Source organism: Numenius arquata, chromosome Z, assembly GCF_964106895.1.
Source record: "Numenius arquata chromosome Z, bNumArq3.hap1.1, whole genome shotgun sequence".
Classification (NCBI taxonomy): domain Eukaryota; kingdom Metazoa; phylum Chordata; class Aves; order Charadriiformes; family Scolopacidae; genus Numenius; species Numenius arquata.
Window position 1 is genome coordinate 67,207,798 of NC_133616.1, and position 16,511 is coordinate 67,224,308.

The following is a 16,511-nucleotide window of genomic DNA, read 5'->3' on the forward strand; positions in this document are numbered from 1 at the left end:
CCTACATAAAAAGCTGAAACTTTAGGAAAGGAGAGAGAAGAACCAATACACTAAACTAACAGTACTTAAAGAGAAACTTTTAATTTCATTTCTCTACTTATGACTGGAGTTGGACTGGAATTCCTCAGTAGTCTGATGAAAGATGCAAGGCACTGTTCATCTCTTAATAGATTTTTATATGATTGCAGTGAAAAAATGTGGATAGTGAAGTTATGTCTTTGCACCTAAAAATTCTGTCAACAAAAAGTAAATGAACATTTTTCCATGAATAGTAACAGAATTAGGTTTCTGAAAACGAGTATTTTAAACTAAGCTTCAAATTACAACTAACTGAAGCATTAACTGAAGTTACTCACCTATATACAAGTGGGAGATTAACCACTAAACTGAAAATCTAAAACAACTTTAAGCACCTTCGGATAACAGAATTTATCCTGGGTGAAATTTAGGTCCTTTAAATCTAATCAGTTCTTTAAAAGTTTTATTTGAAGACCACATATATAAAGAAACATATGCGTCACATACTAGACCAACTACCTAGTAATGAGATATATTAATTGTGAAACAGATTAGTTTTATAGTCTTTTAGAATGTGTTATTATAACTGGCATTTAACAACCAAGTTAAGCCTAAATGCTAATTCCCCAAATGGTAACAATAAATCTTCAGGCTAGCCCCATGCTTTGTTTCGGATTAGTGTGTAAACTAATCTTTAACTGGCTGTGTTCAAAAATCAGTCCAAAAGTCTCTCAAAACAAATTTTCCTGGTTTTCATGCTTATAATCACAATAAGTAATTGCAAAAATTTGAGAAAGACATAGAAAATAATCGTTTCATTATCAGTCTCATTAACTCAACTCTCCACTCTTAAAAAAATAAAACCAGCCTTCATGCCTAAACAATCCATTAGTGATACTACAGAATGCTATGCTGTACCTTCAAAAAGCCTCCAGTTAAGATAAAAGAATCAAAAAAGTTCACACCACCTTTTTAATTCACAAAAGCTTAGGGAAGTTTGTTTAATCTAAAATGTTGCTATCTTGACTTCTTGAAGGAGAGGTGTCTTGCAACTCAAAACTATTTACATCAAATATCTAACGTTTCAAGCAGTTCCTGAGCACCTTCCAAGACCTATGGCACTTCACTGGGAAGTCTTTAAACCGATCTTTTAATCTAACCTCCTTTCAAAGAATTTCCAAGTGGGAAAACAGAAAAAGGAAGGATAAGAGGAAGCTAGCGAGTGGTGAAAAAAGTAGTGAACAGATTAGTACAGTCTCTATGAGTGCATAAGCAGTTTGCAGTTCATGCACAGAAGGAAACAATTCAGTGTTGTACAACTGACATTTTTGGGAGCTGAGGCAAAGAAAGATATAGGAAGTTACTGAATGAATTACTGGGAGGTACAAGTTGGCTCTCATCAATAAGGCTACACAAACTAGAAAGACTGCTGTACTACAGCCTTTGAATCTCACTCCAAATAGAGAAAAGTGGAAGAAGGGATGTGAACTATTTCTGGAGGTCTTCCCTTTACAACTCAATTTGCTAGTAGTATTTGAACTTTAAATGTGAACTGACACTACAAAGTAAAATTATACATTATTAAGCACATTTTTATATCTCTAACATAGGCCTAGGGCGTCTAGGATAACTTAATACAAGACCCAGAATCACAGAATCATAGAATGGTTTGGATTGGAAGGGACCTTAAAGATCATCCAGTTCCAACCCCCCTGCCACGGGCAGGGACACCTCTCACTAGACCAGGCTGCTTAAAGCCCCATCCAGCCCGGTCTTGAACTTCCAGGGATGAGGCAATGATTACTATTAATGAACAAACCATTTAGGATCTAAAAGTTTCCCACTTGAATATCAATACTAAGACTATAAAAATATGTATTAACATACACATATCAACATTCAGTCTACTTGAATTTAATATGTAAGTGAAGAATCACTAACTCATTTTGTTAAGCTTCTATTAAAGGATCTCAGAGATGACATCAGCAGTAGTATTAGAGATGACTAACACCAGTGACCTAAAAAACATTCTGTTGACACCTTAAAATAAAATTATCAGCCAGGTTTTCATATCTTGCAGAAAAAAAGGATAATTCAGCATAAAGTTGATCTCAAAGATAAGCAATGACTCACTAATGTCACAGAAAAACCAAACACATGTTAATTTCATACCTTAGACTCAACTTTCTTTTGAACAATTATCTGTGGCCCTTTTAGAACTTGCCTTCTTAGGGAGAGTTAGGAATTCAGCTAAACTAAGCCAGCTAATCGTTCAACTCAATAGCATGATTCAGTTAGTATCGCTACAAAGGGGCGTTTGACAACAGCCAAGGGCTCAAACTTCAAAACAAAACTGAAGGTATTATGTAGTTTTATAAGTGCCTTTAATGAGGAAGCATGACCACTCCACATTAAAAAGCAACCCAATTAAGCTGGCTTGAAAATACCCTTCTGTACACCACTTGATCTTCAAACACACAGACCAAACGGGTACAGTTGTGCATGCTGCTCTTTTTATATGGTGACTGTTTAGTCTCAACTGATCTAAGTGATCTGAACTCAGATCACTCAGCCCCCATCCTTTGAGGAAAAAAAAAAAAACAGAAAGAAATACCACTGCTATTTTCTAGAATATGTTCTCCCCACACCCAAAGGGAATTTAACAAATATTACAATGGAATAAGATCTCTTGCGATTGTTACATTTTACCTGAGAAAAAATAAAAGGTTTCTTAAGAGCTAAGGTTATCAAAGGAGCAGTATGATAAACAATTTGAAAGTTCTACTAATTGAACAAGTTAAATAGGTATTTTTCTAACCTAAAAATGAGAAAAATGATTAAGAAATGTAATAATTTTGTAAGACAGAATTTCAAATCCAATTTTGATTCCACATTACTAAACTGTTTTCAAAAGATAAAGCACTACCTTTAAAACTGATGTTGAAATAACTATCACAATTCCAGTTAAAGGCTAAGTTTTCAAAGTATTTTGTTACCGAGAAGTGTAGAATGATTTTTAAACTTTTCTTGATGCATAGTGATAATTGTCATCTAGTAGATTTTCTTACATGACACATGACAGTTTCTAAAGCAGCAAAATTTAGAAAACTTTAAGTTTGAATTGAGTTTCAAAGTATTTAAAGATATGGAATTATCACACTGGTGAGAGTACAGGGCTGTTTTCTTTACCCTGGATTTCTTATTCTTTCTTCAGGCATTGACCAATTTTTTTGCAAAACAAAACATCAGAAAGAAATATATGTAAGTTAGATTGTCAAAAATTTGGCGGGCAAAACAAAATATTCCACCACCACCCCTAATGCTTTACCAAAGCTAAATTATTTTCATGGACCTAAAACTCAAAGCCTCATATAGACTTTGCAGCTGGCATTTTTAATCCTTCTGTATTAAATTTAGACTTCCTTATGTATTATCCCAACCATCTTGCCCCTAAATATATTCAGAGTGAGACACAAAAAAGTAAAATCAAGAGCAAACTAGGAAAAAAACTCTTTGAAGATGAAATAAGCTAATAAAGGAAAAATTGTTAGTTTCTATTCATTTTTTCACTTATAAGCATGAAGTACTGCTATGGGAAACATTATTCTAGTCAACTGTTGTTTGAACAAAAGTAGCAAAGTTTGAGTGAAAATCACTACTTAATTTCATTTGAAGTTTGCTTAAGGAACAAAAACCACGACTTGAACAACACAGAATTCAGTCAATAGTGTTTTCATTTCTAATACAACTCAGTAACATATCAAATGTCTAAACTTCAGTTGCTTGCACTGATGTCAGTGTATATTCCTTCAAAAAGAGAGATAGTTCCATTGTTTTAGGCTTTCACTAAGAAACTCCACATAGAAAAAGATACAGTTTTCTGCACCTGTTTTAATGGCAATTATGAAGTAGGGAATAACAAACATTCTGAACGTTACTGGAAAGCAAGCTTAATATGGAAACAGTAATCATGTCATGCACACCACAGGAAACTAGTATTATATAATACAAAATGACTAATTAAGTCACGCATAGAAGCAGAAAATACCTGTACCGAGCCACCATGTCTGTCAGCTGCTAGGTGAGCCTTCAAATGGTGTGGATTAGCTTGCTGTGAGTCCCAAGCTGCCCTATGGTCTGTTGACTATAATTTTTGAATGTATTAGGAATATATGCAAAAAAAGAAATAAAAATTCCAAAGAGAAACAATTCATGCATTAATTATGATGTTATTTTAAAAAGTGAAGCACTACATACTCAACTCCTACATAGATAGTACATCAACATTATCTGTATACTTATATATGCCTACACATACATTTTCATAGAGAAGTATTTAAAACTCAGAACTCCTAGTAAGAAACAAAGTTCGCCAACACAACCCCTGTAACTTATCTTAGGTAAATGGAAACAGATCTAAATTGCTGATGTTTTTAGCATCTAGGTGATTATCCCAGTTTAAAAAAAAGTTAAAATATATACATGCATGTTTGAACCCCAAGAGATAACATAGTATTATGTGGAAGAGCGATTAAAACCAGAAAACTAAAAAAAATTTAAAGAACTATCAGCAGAGAGAAAATTCACTACTGATGTAAGCTATGTTATATCATAGCATCAAGCAAGAAACCTTTTAGGACATTTTACGGTCTATAGATGCAGAAATACATTAACAAGGACCTACTTAAATCAAAGACAAAAACCAACAACCTGTAGTCAATTTTATCTTGGAGTCCTAATAAAAGCAACAACATAGCACAACTCATTAGACAAAAGACAAAGTAATGCTGATAATTCTTACATGAGCAGTTTACCTGATTTTTCAATTGTTGCGTTTTATCTCTGTGCTGGTATGCTTCTCTGTTGGAAGATGGTGCAGGGTCTGAATGTATTGAACCCACTGGAGTAGGCTACAAATACAAAAAATATGTAGCAACTGGTAAAAAACCATAAATTTCTAAGTCTTACCAAAGTTACTGATTTGTAACAGAAATTAATCTTTGACAGTTTCCCATAACACAAATTATCAAATTAAAGCAGAAGTTTCACGGCATATTTACTATTACCAAGAAGAAAAAAAGGCAAACCAAGACTTACACAATTTCATGAAATAGCAATTCCCAGTATTGTCAGGCATTAACTTTCTCAATTTGGGCTGTTATTTTCTGCAATTAGCAGTTCAGACATTCCAATGAAAGCCTGAAGAAAGGCTTCAAGAAATTTTTAATGCTAAACACTGAAAAAAGACTTAGCAATAAATACTACAATTCTTTCAGAGAGTCACACAAGGAACTTCAAGGTAAAGTGTATAATCTGAAATTGTCCAACTTAAACACACAATCCCTTCCCTACTTATTAAAAAGCAAGGAAGAATTTGAGGTGCTAAAAAAAAAAAATCAATCTTTTACCCTTTTTTTAGACAATATAAACACTATATTTTCTGTAACTTTAGATGTACTGTGATGGAAACAGATATTCTACATCATATTTCATTAGAACTGCATATAGACAGTTTCTTCATAATTACCTAATAAATATCTGGAGTATACCTCACATGCAGAGAAGTGATTGCTCTAAGTTTGAAAAATACTGGGAGAAAGTCCCCAATCCAAGAAAATACATGTGATAACAATCACCTGCAGTTTTAAACTCCAACTCAAAAACCAGTCTGAATTCCTACAGCTTTTCTTTGGATTGAAAAGACATTTACTTTGATATTAAGAGTACACATTTGGAAAGAGACTCAGTATTAAACATCTCAAGCCAAAAGACAATATTTGAAAATGCATCTGAAAATGGGTTTCTAATAGCAGCTGTTCACAACTCTAACAGCAGCCACAAGATGCACATGTATTCTGAAACACAAGACTAACACTGGCTCAAAACTGGTAACACAAAATCCCCCAGTATATTACTAATAGCTTCACTGTACTCACCAAGGGTTTGCCAATCCAATCATATTCATAATCAAACATATAGCCTTTCCGATCAAGTAAGTCTGTGAAGAGCTTTCTTAAGTAGTCATAGTCTGGTTTTTCAAAGAAATCTAGCCTTCTTACGTAACGTAGATACGTAGCCATTTCCTCTACATAAATAACAAATGTACATAATTGTTCTATCTGTTTTAATGGCATTCAAAAAACAGTACTTATTATTATACTTTAAAGCAACTTCTACCTCTCACCAGAAAATCTGAATAGTTGTTCACTATAAATGTGTGAATTACCACAAAGAAAAGTTACTTAATAGTAATAATATTCTTCAAGATATATTGTCATATTCTAAACATACCCAAGTGACCTCTGACTAATTTTCCCTTAGCACTACCTGTTGAGATCTTCCATTCAACCTTCCGATCCTGATGCACAGTGTGCCAAAGAAGCAGGGAGAGAAATGCCTCTAGTTTTCAAATTTTTTTGTAATTACTTGTACAAAAGCAAGTCTAAGGAAAGGTAAAGAGAGCAGCATACAAATGTACAGGGTGGACTATGTCTCAAAGAACACTTGTTACTGGAATGTAGCCTTCCTGTCTTTAAGAGAGGATCCACATGTATGTTTCTAAAGTGGGCAACTCCAATTGTCCTGACAAAAACCACTCTGTATAGCATCTGTTGAGCTATAACTGTAGTATGACTATGGAAGGCTGCAGCAGCGCAGAATGCTTCAGGCATCATGTTATGTGAAGGTGTTGAGCAGAAGTGGTAAATATCTGGAACAGAAACACTGCAGAGAAGTTCTAAGGTTACCTGAGCTCTTGTAGAATGACTTCTGACCAGTGTCAGTTTAATATCGCTGTTTAAATACCATGTCAGCATACAAATGGAGATTCATTTGTGTAGATGTTACATGGAAATGTTAAGATTCTCCCAGTAGTGGAGACAAAACCAGGGATATTTCTGAAAGGGCCTGGACCTGTAAAGATAAAAGGAAAGAGCTTTCCTAGTCATTAAAGGGCATGAAGTACAGACTGTGGGCTAGCAGCCAGAACCTTCTAATGAAGACAAGAGTTCCAGCACAAACCTCTTGGCAAGTGAGGCATGTAAGTCCCATTCTTGATAACGGGTAGAAGCCATGAAAAGCTTCCAAGCCAACAGCTGTAAGGAACAAGCATCCTTATGGACAGAAGACTACAAGAATCCAATGACTGAAAGGGAGGACCTTCAGACGAACAGCTGAAGCACAAGCTTCAAATCCCATTGAGAAACTGCTCAGACATGCGACTATATTTGCAGTAACCTCCTGGAATCAGTGAAATGAGGGACATGAGGAAATATAACAGTCTGAGAAAACAGATGGTAAGAATAGATAAATGTTAATAGGCTTTCACAAAAGACCAAGTCCTACAGGTCCTTCCACTCCAGCAGCTATTATAAAAACGAATTAAAGTACTGGAAGAGTAAAGAGAGCAACAACCTAATCATACTGAAATTTTGGTTCATTTAGACTGCATCCATCCACACGTTCCTGTTACAGAAAGAAGAAAAACCACAGGAAAAAAATATATCACACTGCAGTAGTTTGGAATAGAGTACTGCAACAACAACTCACAATATGATATGGATCAGGTGAAGCACTTGACCCGAGTCCTGGGACATGAGTTCTGGATGGACAGAATTCTTAAAAACTAACTTATTTAGGAACCTTTGTAGCTCAAGAAAGAGTGGGAAACCACTGGCTGGCAAGCCATTCTGAGAAAAGCAGTGACTCCTCACTCACAGCTGACATGGCTGTTCACGTGGTCCTAAAGTACAAGAGAAGGCATCTCTATATGGCCAGAAAGTCAGAGAACAAATAAGGTTAAAAGTAGATGCCACCAGCACTCACTAATCCTGTGAAGAGGTATGTATGTCAGATGCAGCACAACAGTATCACTACACACTCACCTTGACCCGCACATCACATTCCAGTAAGTCTGGAGAAGCTGACATTTTGTGGTACAAAAAAAGGTGCTTCAAGAAGCCTATCTTCTGACACAAGGTGGCTGAGAAGTGCAGAGGCAGTGCTAAGACTGAGCTATACACTAAGTTAAACTTTCAGAGATAGTAGGGTAGAAAGAGGAAGAAGTGAAAGTTTGAGACCAGCTTGATAACAAAAGGTTGTGAGACAGCATCATGTTGGTGCTGCCAAGAATGCACCGCAGGACAACGATGCTGAGACATCCCAAATGACTTAGTTATGACAAAACCACTGTATTAAGTGCTATGTTTTAGGCACGAGCAGATAGAGCTGTGGATAGGAGGAATTTCTTGTCACCTAAGGTCCAGCTCAGCAGAAAAGCAAGACTCTTCAGTAATACTGACCAAGGAGATCAGTGTTTGAAGAAGGTGGACAGAAATGTTGACACATTGCTAGGGACACCTTTAACCATACTTTCCCTAGGTAAAATAGAATCCAAAGCATGCGAGGCCTATCTTCAGAGTTATGCAGGCTGGAACTGAGCCATTTAATGCAGCTGAATCTGTTACAACTGGCTGACTCCAAAAAATGAAATACTATCTTTATTGTATCTTTCAAGGGGAAACTCCAGAGTTTAAATCCTTGCTCATGAACAACCATGTCAAGGCTTGAAGCAGCAGTAGTGTTGCACACTCAAAGACACTACAATTCACAGAACAGGGGATGAAAAAGATAAGCATTTCACATGTGACAAAGACCAAAGTATCTTTCACTGATCCCACAGAGTTCTCTTGCCTTATGGAATATCAATCAGCTAGCTTGGTCTGCAGACTGACTGAGAAGAATTGAAATTATGGTTGAGGTACTTCTCATTCTATTCTATATCTTCAGTGACAAGAAGTGCAGGGAAAGATAGAACATCCTTGGGTATCCAATGTGCAAAAACTTCCACATACAATAATATATTTATTATTGAAGTGTATGTATGTACTAACAAAGAGGTTTATCTTTTGTGTTGTCCAAGGTCAAATATCTTTTCTCTGTTCCATTTTCAGATGACAATAAGCATGTACTTGATTAATTTGGTGGAAACAGTCCACTAGATATACAGAGCTACCCATGCATAATTATTTCCAGGAAGTGCACCATATATACCTTAACACAGATACTTATTTTTTAAAGGGTTCTATCAACTACATAAAAATCAACACATAAGACACATTCATTAATGGACACAGAAGATTTATACTCCAGAACAGGTTTCCCTCCCAATTTAAATTTTTGTAAATTCACCAAACATACGTTCAGACATTTGCTCTAAGCTCTGTAAAAAATTAAAAATCAGTTTCCCTTGATTGTTTCTTTAATACGTAGAAGAAAGTGAAATGAAAAACATAATAAAAATTGATAATGGACTAATTTTAACCAGAGGGTTCGAAAGAACTGCAAAAGGCCATCAAGTATACACTACCATATCCCAAAGCAAATCAGTTACCGCCTTGTCTGTCTGGTTTGTTTTCACATAACTCCAATGCAAGAAACTCCATAGTCTCCCTGGCAATGGCAATTCCTTCATGCTTTTCAGTATATTCAAAACACAGGAGTTCAACTCTAAACTTAACTGTTTTCAGTTACATCCATTACTTTGTCCTGGTTGCTGTGGCTGTAGCAAACTTTCATGTTTGTAGCTGCCAAAAGGTACAGGAGAACTTCTTTCCCTCAAAGTAGGACTAAACCCACCTTCATGCCTTTGATGACAGGTATAGCAAATACAGCATATAAGCACTTCCACTTCTTTATAAGATACCCTTAAAATAGGATACATTTTCTTGAAGTACAGTTCCCAAAACTGAACATACTGCTTCAGCTGAGGCTTTACAGAATCAAGTAGAGTGGAAATGGCAATTCATGTGTCTTTCAGGCTATATCTTGTTTATATAATCCAATTTAGTATAGGGCATTTTGTTTGGTTTTAAAAATGTAGCAGCATGACACTGTTCACTTGCATTTACTTTGTGACTGACTGAGTTTGAGTCATTACCTAAGGAACCTTTCCATACCCAATAATTCTTAATTTGGATTTGATCCCATCTACAGGTACTACCTTGAATACGATTTCTTGAACTTAACTTTATATTTTTAAGACTGTATTTGTAATCTGTCAGGATCCTTTCATTCTAACTGCACTGTCAAGCCTACAAATTTCAAATTTATCTTTTCAAAGTTTAATAGACATTCTCAATTATACGAGGCACTAAGAAATACTGAACAGATCCAACTTAGGTATCTGTGGAATACCAATTCATGTTTCAAATTTGGCAACAATGTACTTAATTACTTCGAATTGTTTTACACTCCTGTTCCCATAGTAGGTTGTTCTTGATTTTGCTTTTAAGATTATTTGTGAGGGTACTTCAAAAGCAAAAGTACTAAGACTTCATGAGATAAAACATCTGCCTCTTGTCCACAAGGCCTACTGTGGACAGTATTTCCTTTCATAAGAGGAAATCAAATCAGCAAATCCATTTTGCCTAACAGTAATATTGTGATTATTTTTCAAGGTGTTTATTTTATTGTGGCAAAATCATGACGACATCATGTGTGTGTCCTCTGTCCTGAGCTGGTTAGTCCAACTTTAAAAAAATGTCATATTTCCTTCTCTCCAATTTTCCATTACCTCATTGATTCTCCATGCACTTAAGGAGAACTAAAAGTGACACCCAAAACTACTTCCAAGTTACTTGCAATATTATTTCAGGCTGTTCCTAATGCAGCTTGTTTTAAAAAGCTATATCAGATTTAAGCTGAAAAAGCTTGCAAAATTTTATGTGTGAAGATACAACTTCAGGCTAGTTGAACACCATAAGAATATATGAAATAATTTTTTTAATGTTTCCTTTAAAAGAATCTATCTTTGAAGAACACGAGCATTAGCTTAGTACTTAGTTTCAAAGGATAATTCTTATATCTATCACCATAGTACATAACAGGCATATTTGGAAGCATTATATATTTTTAAAACCAGATGTTAAACAGTTTTCTATGCCAGTTTCATTCTCTAAATCAATACACAACATTTTTATTAACAGTAGATATTACCTGGGAAGTTTTCACACAATACTTCTATAGGGGTTGCTCGTTTTGTATCTCCAATTTTCTGGTAACGCTCTTTTAATGTATCAGCCTATGAAACAAAAACAAAACAAGCTTCTAAAGTTATACAGCTTGAAGACACTTTAAAAAAGAAAAAGACTGGCAAGAAAAGCTAATGATGTAAAAATAGTATACAGGAAGATATCAAAAACCACTACCTTTAAACCTTGCCATGGAAGGCTTCCTCTGAGAAAATACATAAACATATGACCTAAAGCTTCCAAATCATCTCTTCTACTTTGCTCTGAAACAAAATTCAAATATTATTAGAACATTTATTCTATGTAATTCTACATTATATTTAAAGTTAGCTTTTATGTAAAACAATTGGGAGGTATACAGTACTTGAAATCAAACTGAGGATGTGGGAGGCTTCTTGTGTACGACAGACTCTATTAAGAGCACAGTTAAAACAAAAAAATAGCATATGCAGACTGCAGTACTATTAATCGCAATACTACTTTAAGCAAATTATCCTGCTATAAGAAATTGTTCTTATTTTAAAATGTATTTTGAGCCTTTCCATATATAATTGCATTTTAATTTTATTTTTTGATCCATTAGTTATGAACTCGAAACAATTTAAGAAAGCTTTAATTGAACTCATTTTTTCCCCTATAAAATCATGAAAAAGATGATATGTTTCTCAGGTACCTGCTATGGAATTTCTAAGTAAGCCAAAGGTGGACTGAAGAAGGCTCAGAAGTCTTGTTATTTGATCAGAAATTAGCATGAAGAGGCATAGAGATACAGCCTGCTCTCAAGTGTAACTGACTTAAAAGCTAAGTTACAGAAGACAATGTCTAGCATGCCTCCAATTTTTCACCTGTAGTAGCGCAGTGGCAGTCCTTCAAAAAGTTCACAGAAAGTTAAAGGAAAGTAACAAACAAAATGCAGTGTATTCAAAAGTTCAAAGTCTTCAAAGCACATTCCATATTATTTTTAAATAAAATCTATTATTCTTAGGAAAACAATATAATACAGAATAGTAAAAGTCTTTAAATGACTAGTAGAAAACAGATTTTTACATTTTCACCTGACTTCATTCTGTACTGCTCTTGAAACAGCTGTTACACAGCGTATTATGTTTTGTAGTAACAGGTTGTATTTACATATAACTGTGATTTCCTCCCTGACATAAGGCAGAAAACCAAAGTATTAACGTTGTTTCTACTCTTTTTTAAAGACAAAAATCACTATGCTTTGACAGAAAGAGAAATGGAGCAGGAAAGTAAACAAACAAATGTTTGTTAGATTTTGAACACAGGAAGGTTAACAAAGCCAACCTGGCTTTGATCTGATCAACACAAAATATTGCCACAAATACAGTGCATCTGAAAAACAATTCTTAATCTTCATATAAAAAGAATAATTTATTTATTACTTTTTTCCCCCCTACATTTCCATGTTTCCAATTCCTTTGCCAACACTTTTCTTGTTTGTGTCCACTCCACCATTCTTCTTGTCCACTGCTGCCACTATTCTCAGTGGGTGCCCTCAGACAATCTGGTCTTACTTGACTTTCTCTGCCAACCCTGTAACATCCATTTTCTGACCATATGCTATCCTGATGCAACCACGCAGGTTAAGAAGAAAGCAGGAATAAGCAGTAGAGTTCTGTGCCTGACAGGTTTCAGTACACAAAGAAAACGTGAATTCCAGTCACATGCAGAAATCCTACGCTCTTCATGAGACCGGGTAGACAGAGATAATGAGCACTTCATGAGTGCTGCTCATGACAAAAGATGGTGGCAAAGCATACAAAAATGTTACAAGTGCACAACAGATGGCCCACCTACGGGCAACACTAAGGTATGGTCCACAATAAAATAAATGTATTGGCAAGTTCAATTTGGTCTTTGCTAAGGGGCAACAATTCCTCTCTTTTGCATTAACTTCTACAGGTTATGCTAATGAAAAGTTGACAACAAAGTTGCCTCAACCTTAATGAGGCAATTGTTCCTTCACTGAGAGTCCTTTCTATGAAAGGAGCAACTTTCAATCTTTATCCTGAAGTGATTTATAATTAAGAGGATTTTTTTTTTTTTAATGAGCTTTCAACCACTGGAGATATTTCTGTAAGATAGTTCTGTGCGAACTACTTCTAGGATTCACCCTTTGAACTCACAATGCCCTCAAAAATTTCCTATGGGAAAAGATTGTTTTAATTTTCGGGGAAGGGGACTGTTATTTAGAATACATTTGAGTTCTTCATTGATCACTTTGGAGTAATTAAAAAAAATAGTAATAAAATATCCTTTCCTATGGATGGAGTATTTCAAGATAAGCCTGAGAGGCCTATCTGAGAGGAAACCCAAAGATTATGTTCCTGTTGTTGGAAGAAGGATCTCTGAAAACTTGAAGAAAAAAATAGCAGTGGACTAGCACGAACACAAAAGGGCTTCAAGCATCAGCTGAACGAAGGGCTGCTGATGTACACTGATTCTAGCCCATCACAATTTAATGAGATTGAGAGGATCTGTTGCCTAAAAGGTAATACAATCATAAGATGACAAACACACAATGAAGCTTTAGTGCACATGGTCTCCTCTCTCTCAATAAGGTCACCTGAAGCTAGCTAATTTAGTAAGAAACTAACACCAGTTATTTAGTTCACAAGCTATATATAAATTAATCATCTCTATTCAAACAGGTTTATTTTAATAAGAACTATAACCTCCTTCAGCACTAACTCCAGAAATTATCTTTTTTTTTGCATACGCAGTAAAGTAACCATAACACAAGTCAAGTGACAGACACTCAGTCTTCAGTAAGTGTCCATTACAAACACTGCATTCTCCCTCCAAAGAAAATTTTACTGCTTGCTACAGGAATGCTGAAACAGTAGAAACATAATATCTATTTGGATCAGAAAATGCAATATTACCTACAGGATAATTACATCGTTTGATACACAGACTCATTACTGTAATCACAAAGTAGACGAAAAGTGATAATCTACATATACTGAACTGCCAGTCTATAAAGTTCAGCAAAAAGACCAATTAGTCTCACCTCTGTCCCTGGGAAAATAATGGAGTGACTCGTTCTAGATGTCATCTCTAAATACACTGAAGATCAAGAAGTTATTGGAAGTGGTCAACACAGATTTACCAAGGGTAAATCATGCTTGACCAATCTAATAGCCTTCTATGATGTTATAACTGGATGGCTGGATGAGGGGAGAGCAGCAGATGTTATCTACCTTGACTTCAGCAAGGCTTTTGACACTGTCTCCCATGACATCCTCGTTAGAAAATTGAAGAAGTGTGGGCTAGATGAGGGGGCAGTGAGGTGGATTGAGAGCTGGCTGTGTGACAGAACTCAGAGGGTTGTAATTCATGGAGCAGGGTCAAGTTGGAGGCTTGTAACCAGTGGTGTCCCCCAGGGGTCAATACTCCGCCCAGTCCTGTTCAACGTATTCATCAATGACCTGGAAGAGGGGACAAGAGTGTATCCTCAGCAAGTTTGCTGATGATACCAAACTGGGAGGGCTCGTTGACACTCGAGGGCTGTGCCACCATCCAGCGTGACCTGAACAGGCTGGAGAGCTGGGCAGAGAAGAACCTAATGAGGTTCAACATGGGCAAATACAGGGTCCTGCACCTGGGGAGGAAGAACCTCAGGCACCAATATATGTTAGGGATGGATCTTCTGGAAAGCACTACTGAGGAGAAGGATCTGGGAGTCCTGGTGGACAGCAAACTTTCCATGAGCCAGCAATGTGCCCTTGTTGCCAAGAGGGCCAATGGGATCCTGGGCTGCGTAGGGAAGAGTGTGGCCAGTAGGTCAAGGGAGGTCATTCTCCCCCTCTACTCTGCACTGGTGAGGCCACAACTGGAATACTGCGTCCAGTTCTGGGCTCCCCAGTTCAGGAGAGACAGGGAACTACTGGAGAGAGTCCAGGGCAACTAAGATGATTAAGGGATTGGAACATCTCCCTTACGAGGAAAGGTTCAAAGAGCTGGGGCTCTTCAGCCTGGAGAAGAGAAGGCTGAGGGGAGACCTCATCTATGTTTACAAGTACCTAAAGGGTGGGTTGAAGGATGATGGAGCTGGACTCTTTTCAGTGGTTTCCAGCGATAGGACAAGTGGCAACGGGCACAAGCTGGAACATAGGAAGTTTCATTCAAATATGAGGAAGAACTTTCTGGTGAGGGTAACAAAACACTGGACCAGGCTGCCCAGGGAGGTTGTGGAGTTCCCTTCTCTGGAGATTTTCAAGACCCACCTGGACGCAGTCCTGAGTAATGTGCCCTAGGCAATCCTGCTTCAGCAGGGGAGTTGGACTAGATAATCTCTAGTGGTCCCTTCCAACTCTGACAATTCCATGATTCCGTGAAAAATTTGAAAGTTATCACCCACTTGTAGTCTTACTAAAAATGATACAATTCCAGACAATAATGTAATTTGAGGGAATTCAGCATGCCTTCCTGAACAAAATCATGAATCCCAAAGTTAATGATTCCGGTTCATAGAAATGAAGTTGCATGACAGTTTTATCATAAGCACACACTGTATGTCATAGTGTTGCGTTAATAATGTGGACTTTACAGAACCCCTTCCCCCCCATTTTCAGTTATACCTGTAAGTAGAGGGGGTGGGAGGAGGGGAGATTTATTTAGCTCAGTTTGTATTAGAAGCATTTTTTCATGTAATATATGATTTATAAGGTTAGTTCACACAGAAAACTTTATTTATCTAGGGTAGCTACAACCCTACTCCTGAGGTCCAGTGATAATTCAGCGGGTACAAGAAGGAGATGAGTGAACTTCCTATGGGTCTGGAAAACAGATTCATCCTGCACCACTGTCTCAGTGACGAGTCAAAGTTGCTGGGACTCCTGGAGGTCCATGACCACAAAGCACAGCCTGTAACTACAGAAAACAGTTTTTTCTTTGAGTTGCTGATTTAGGCTATTATGACTTTAGGTCCAATGCATTTTCCTTCTACATTTAAGACATACATATTTGAGAATCTCGCATGAGAACGAGACTTACTACAGTAAAGTGAGACAAGCTACTGAAAAGAGCATTAGCTTTACCACAGCTGCCTTTGCCAGAGGAGCCAGTATATACCTTTCCACACTTCCTTACAGCTTTGCATCAGCCTGATGGTTACAGAACTACCCATGATATAGAAGTTAAATTCGTCAGAACTTTCATATTTGTTAAACAAGTTACCATTAGACAAAAATAAACAAGTCCAACCAGAGATCAAGATTCTACCTGAGTGGAAAAATCTCCCCTAAAGGAGAAAGTGTCATTTACTATATTCATGTGTTAATATCAGACATGTAATCCCTTCAAAATTCAGTTGTGTTCTTCAGGTAATTACCAGTTTTACATTTTGGTTTATTTTCTTAAATGATATGGGGAGTCTTTTATTTAAAGACTAAAAAAACAGTTATTTGATTTTAAAATTAGTTGTATCACCTTAAGCTG

The 16,511-nt window shown here is 36.5% G+C and overlaps 1 protein-coding gene across 7 annotated transcripts in view; it reads right to left on the minus strand.

Annotated features, from left to right (window-relative positions):
* The window catches only part of CSNK1G3 (casein kinase 1 gamma 3), an 86,320-nt gene that overhangs the window by 11,514 nt on the left and 58,295 nt on the right, over positions 1-16,511 (minus strand). For 4 of the 7 annotated variants that reach the window (XM_074166547.1, XM_074166549.1, XM_074166545.1 and 1 more), the window contains 5 exons: positions 11,226-11,311; positions 11,014-11,098; positions 5,955-6,103; positions 4,833-4,928; positions 4,067-4,162 (listed from right to left, as the gene is read on the minus strand). In XM_074166547.1, coding sequence (XP_074022648.1) covers positions 4,067-4,162; positions 4,833-4,928; positions 5,955-6,103; positions 11,014-11,098; positions 11,226-11,311 — 512 coding nt within the window. The remainder of the gene's footprint in view (positions 1-4,066; positions 4,163-4,832; positions 4,929-5,954; positions 6,104-11,013; positions 11,099-11,225; positions 11,312-16,511) is intronic. The other 3 variants (XM_074166551.1, XM_074166550.1, XM_074166548.1) reach the window with 2 other exon arrangements.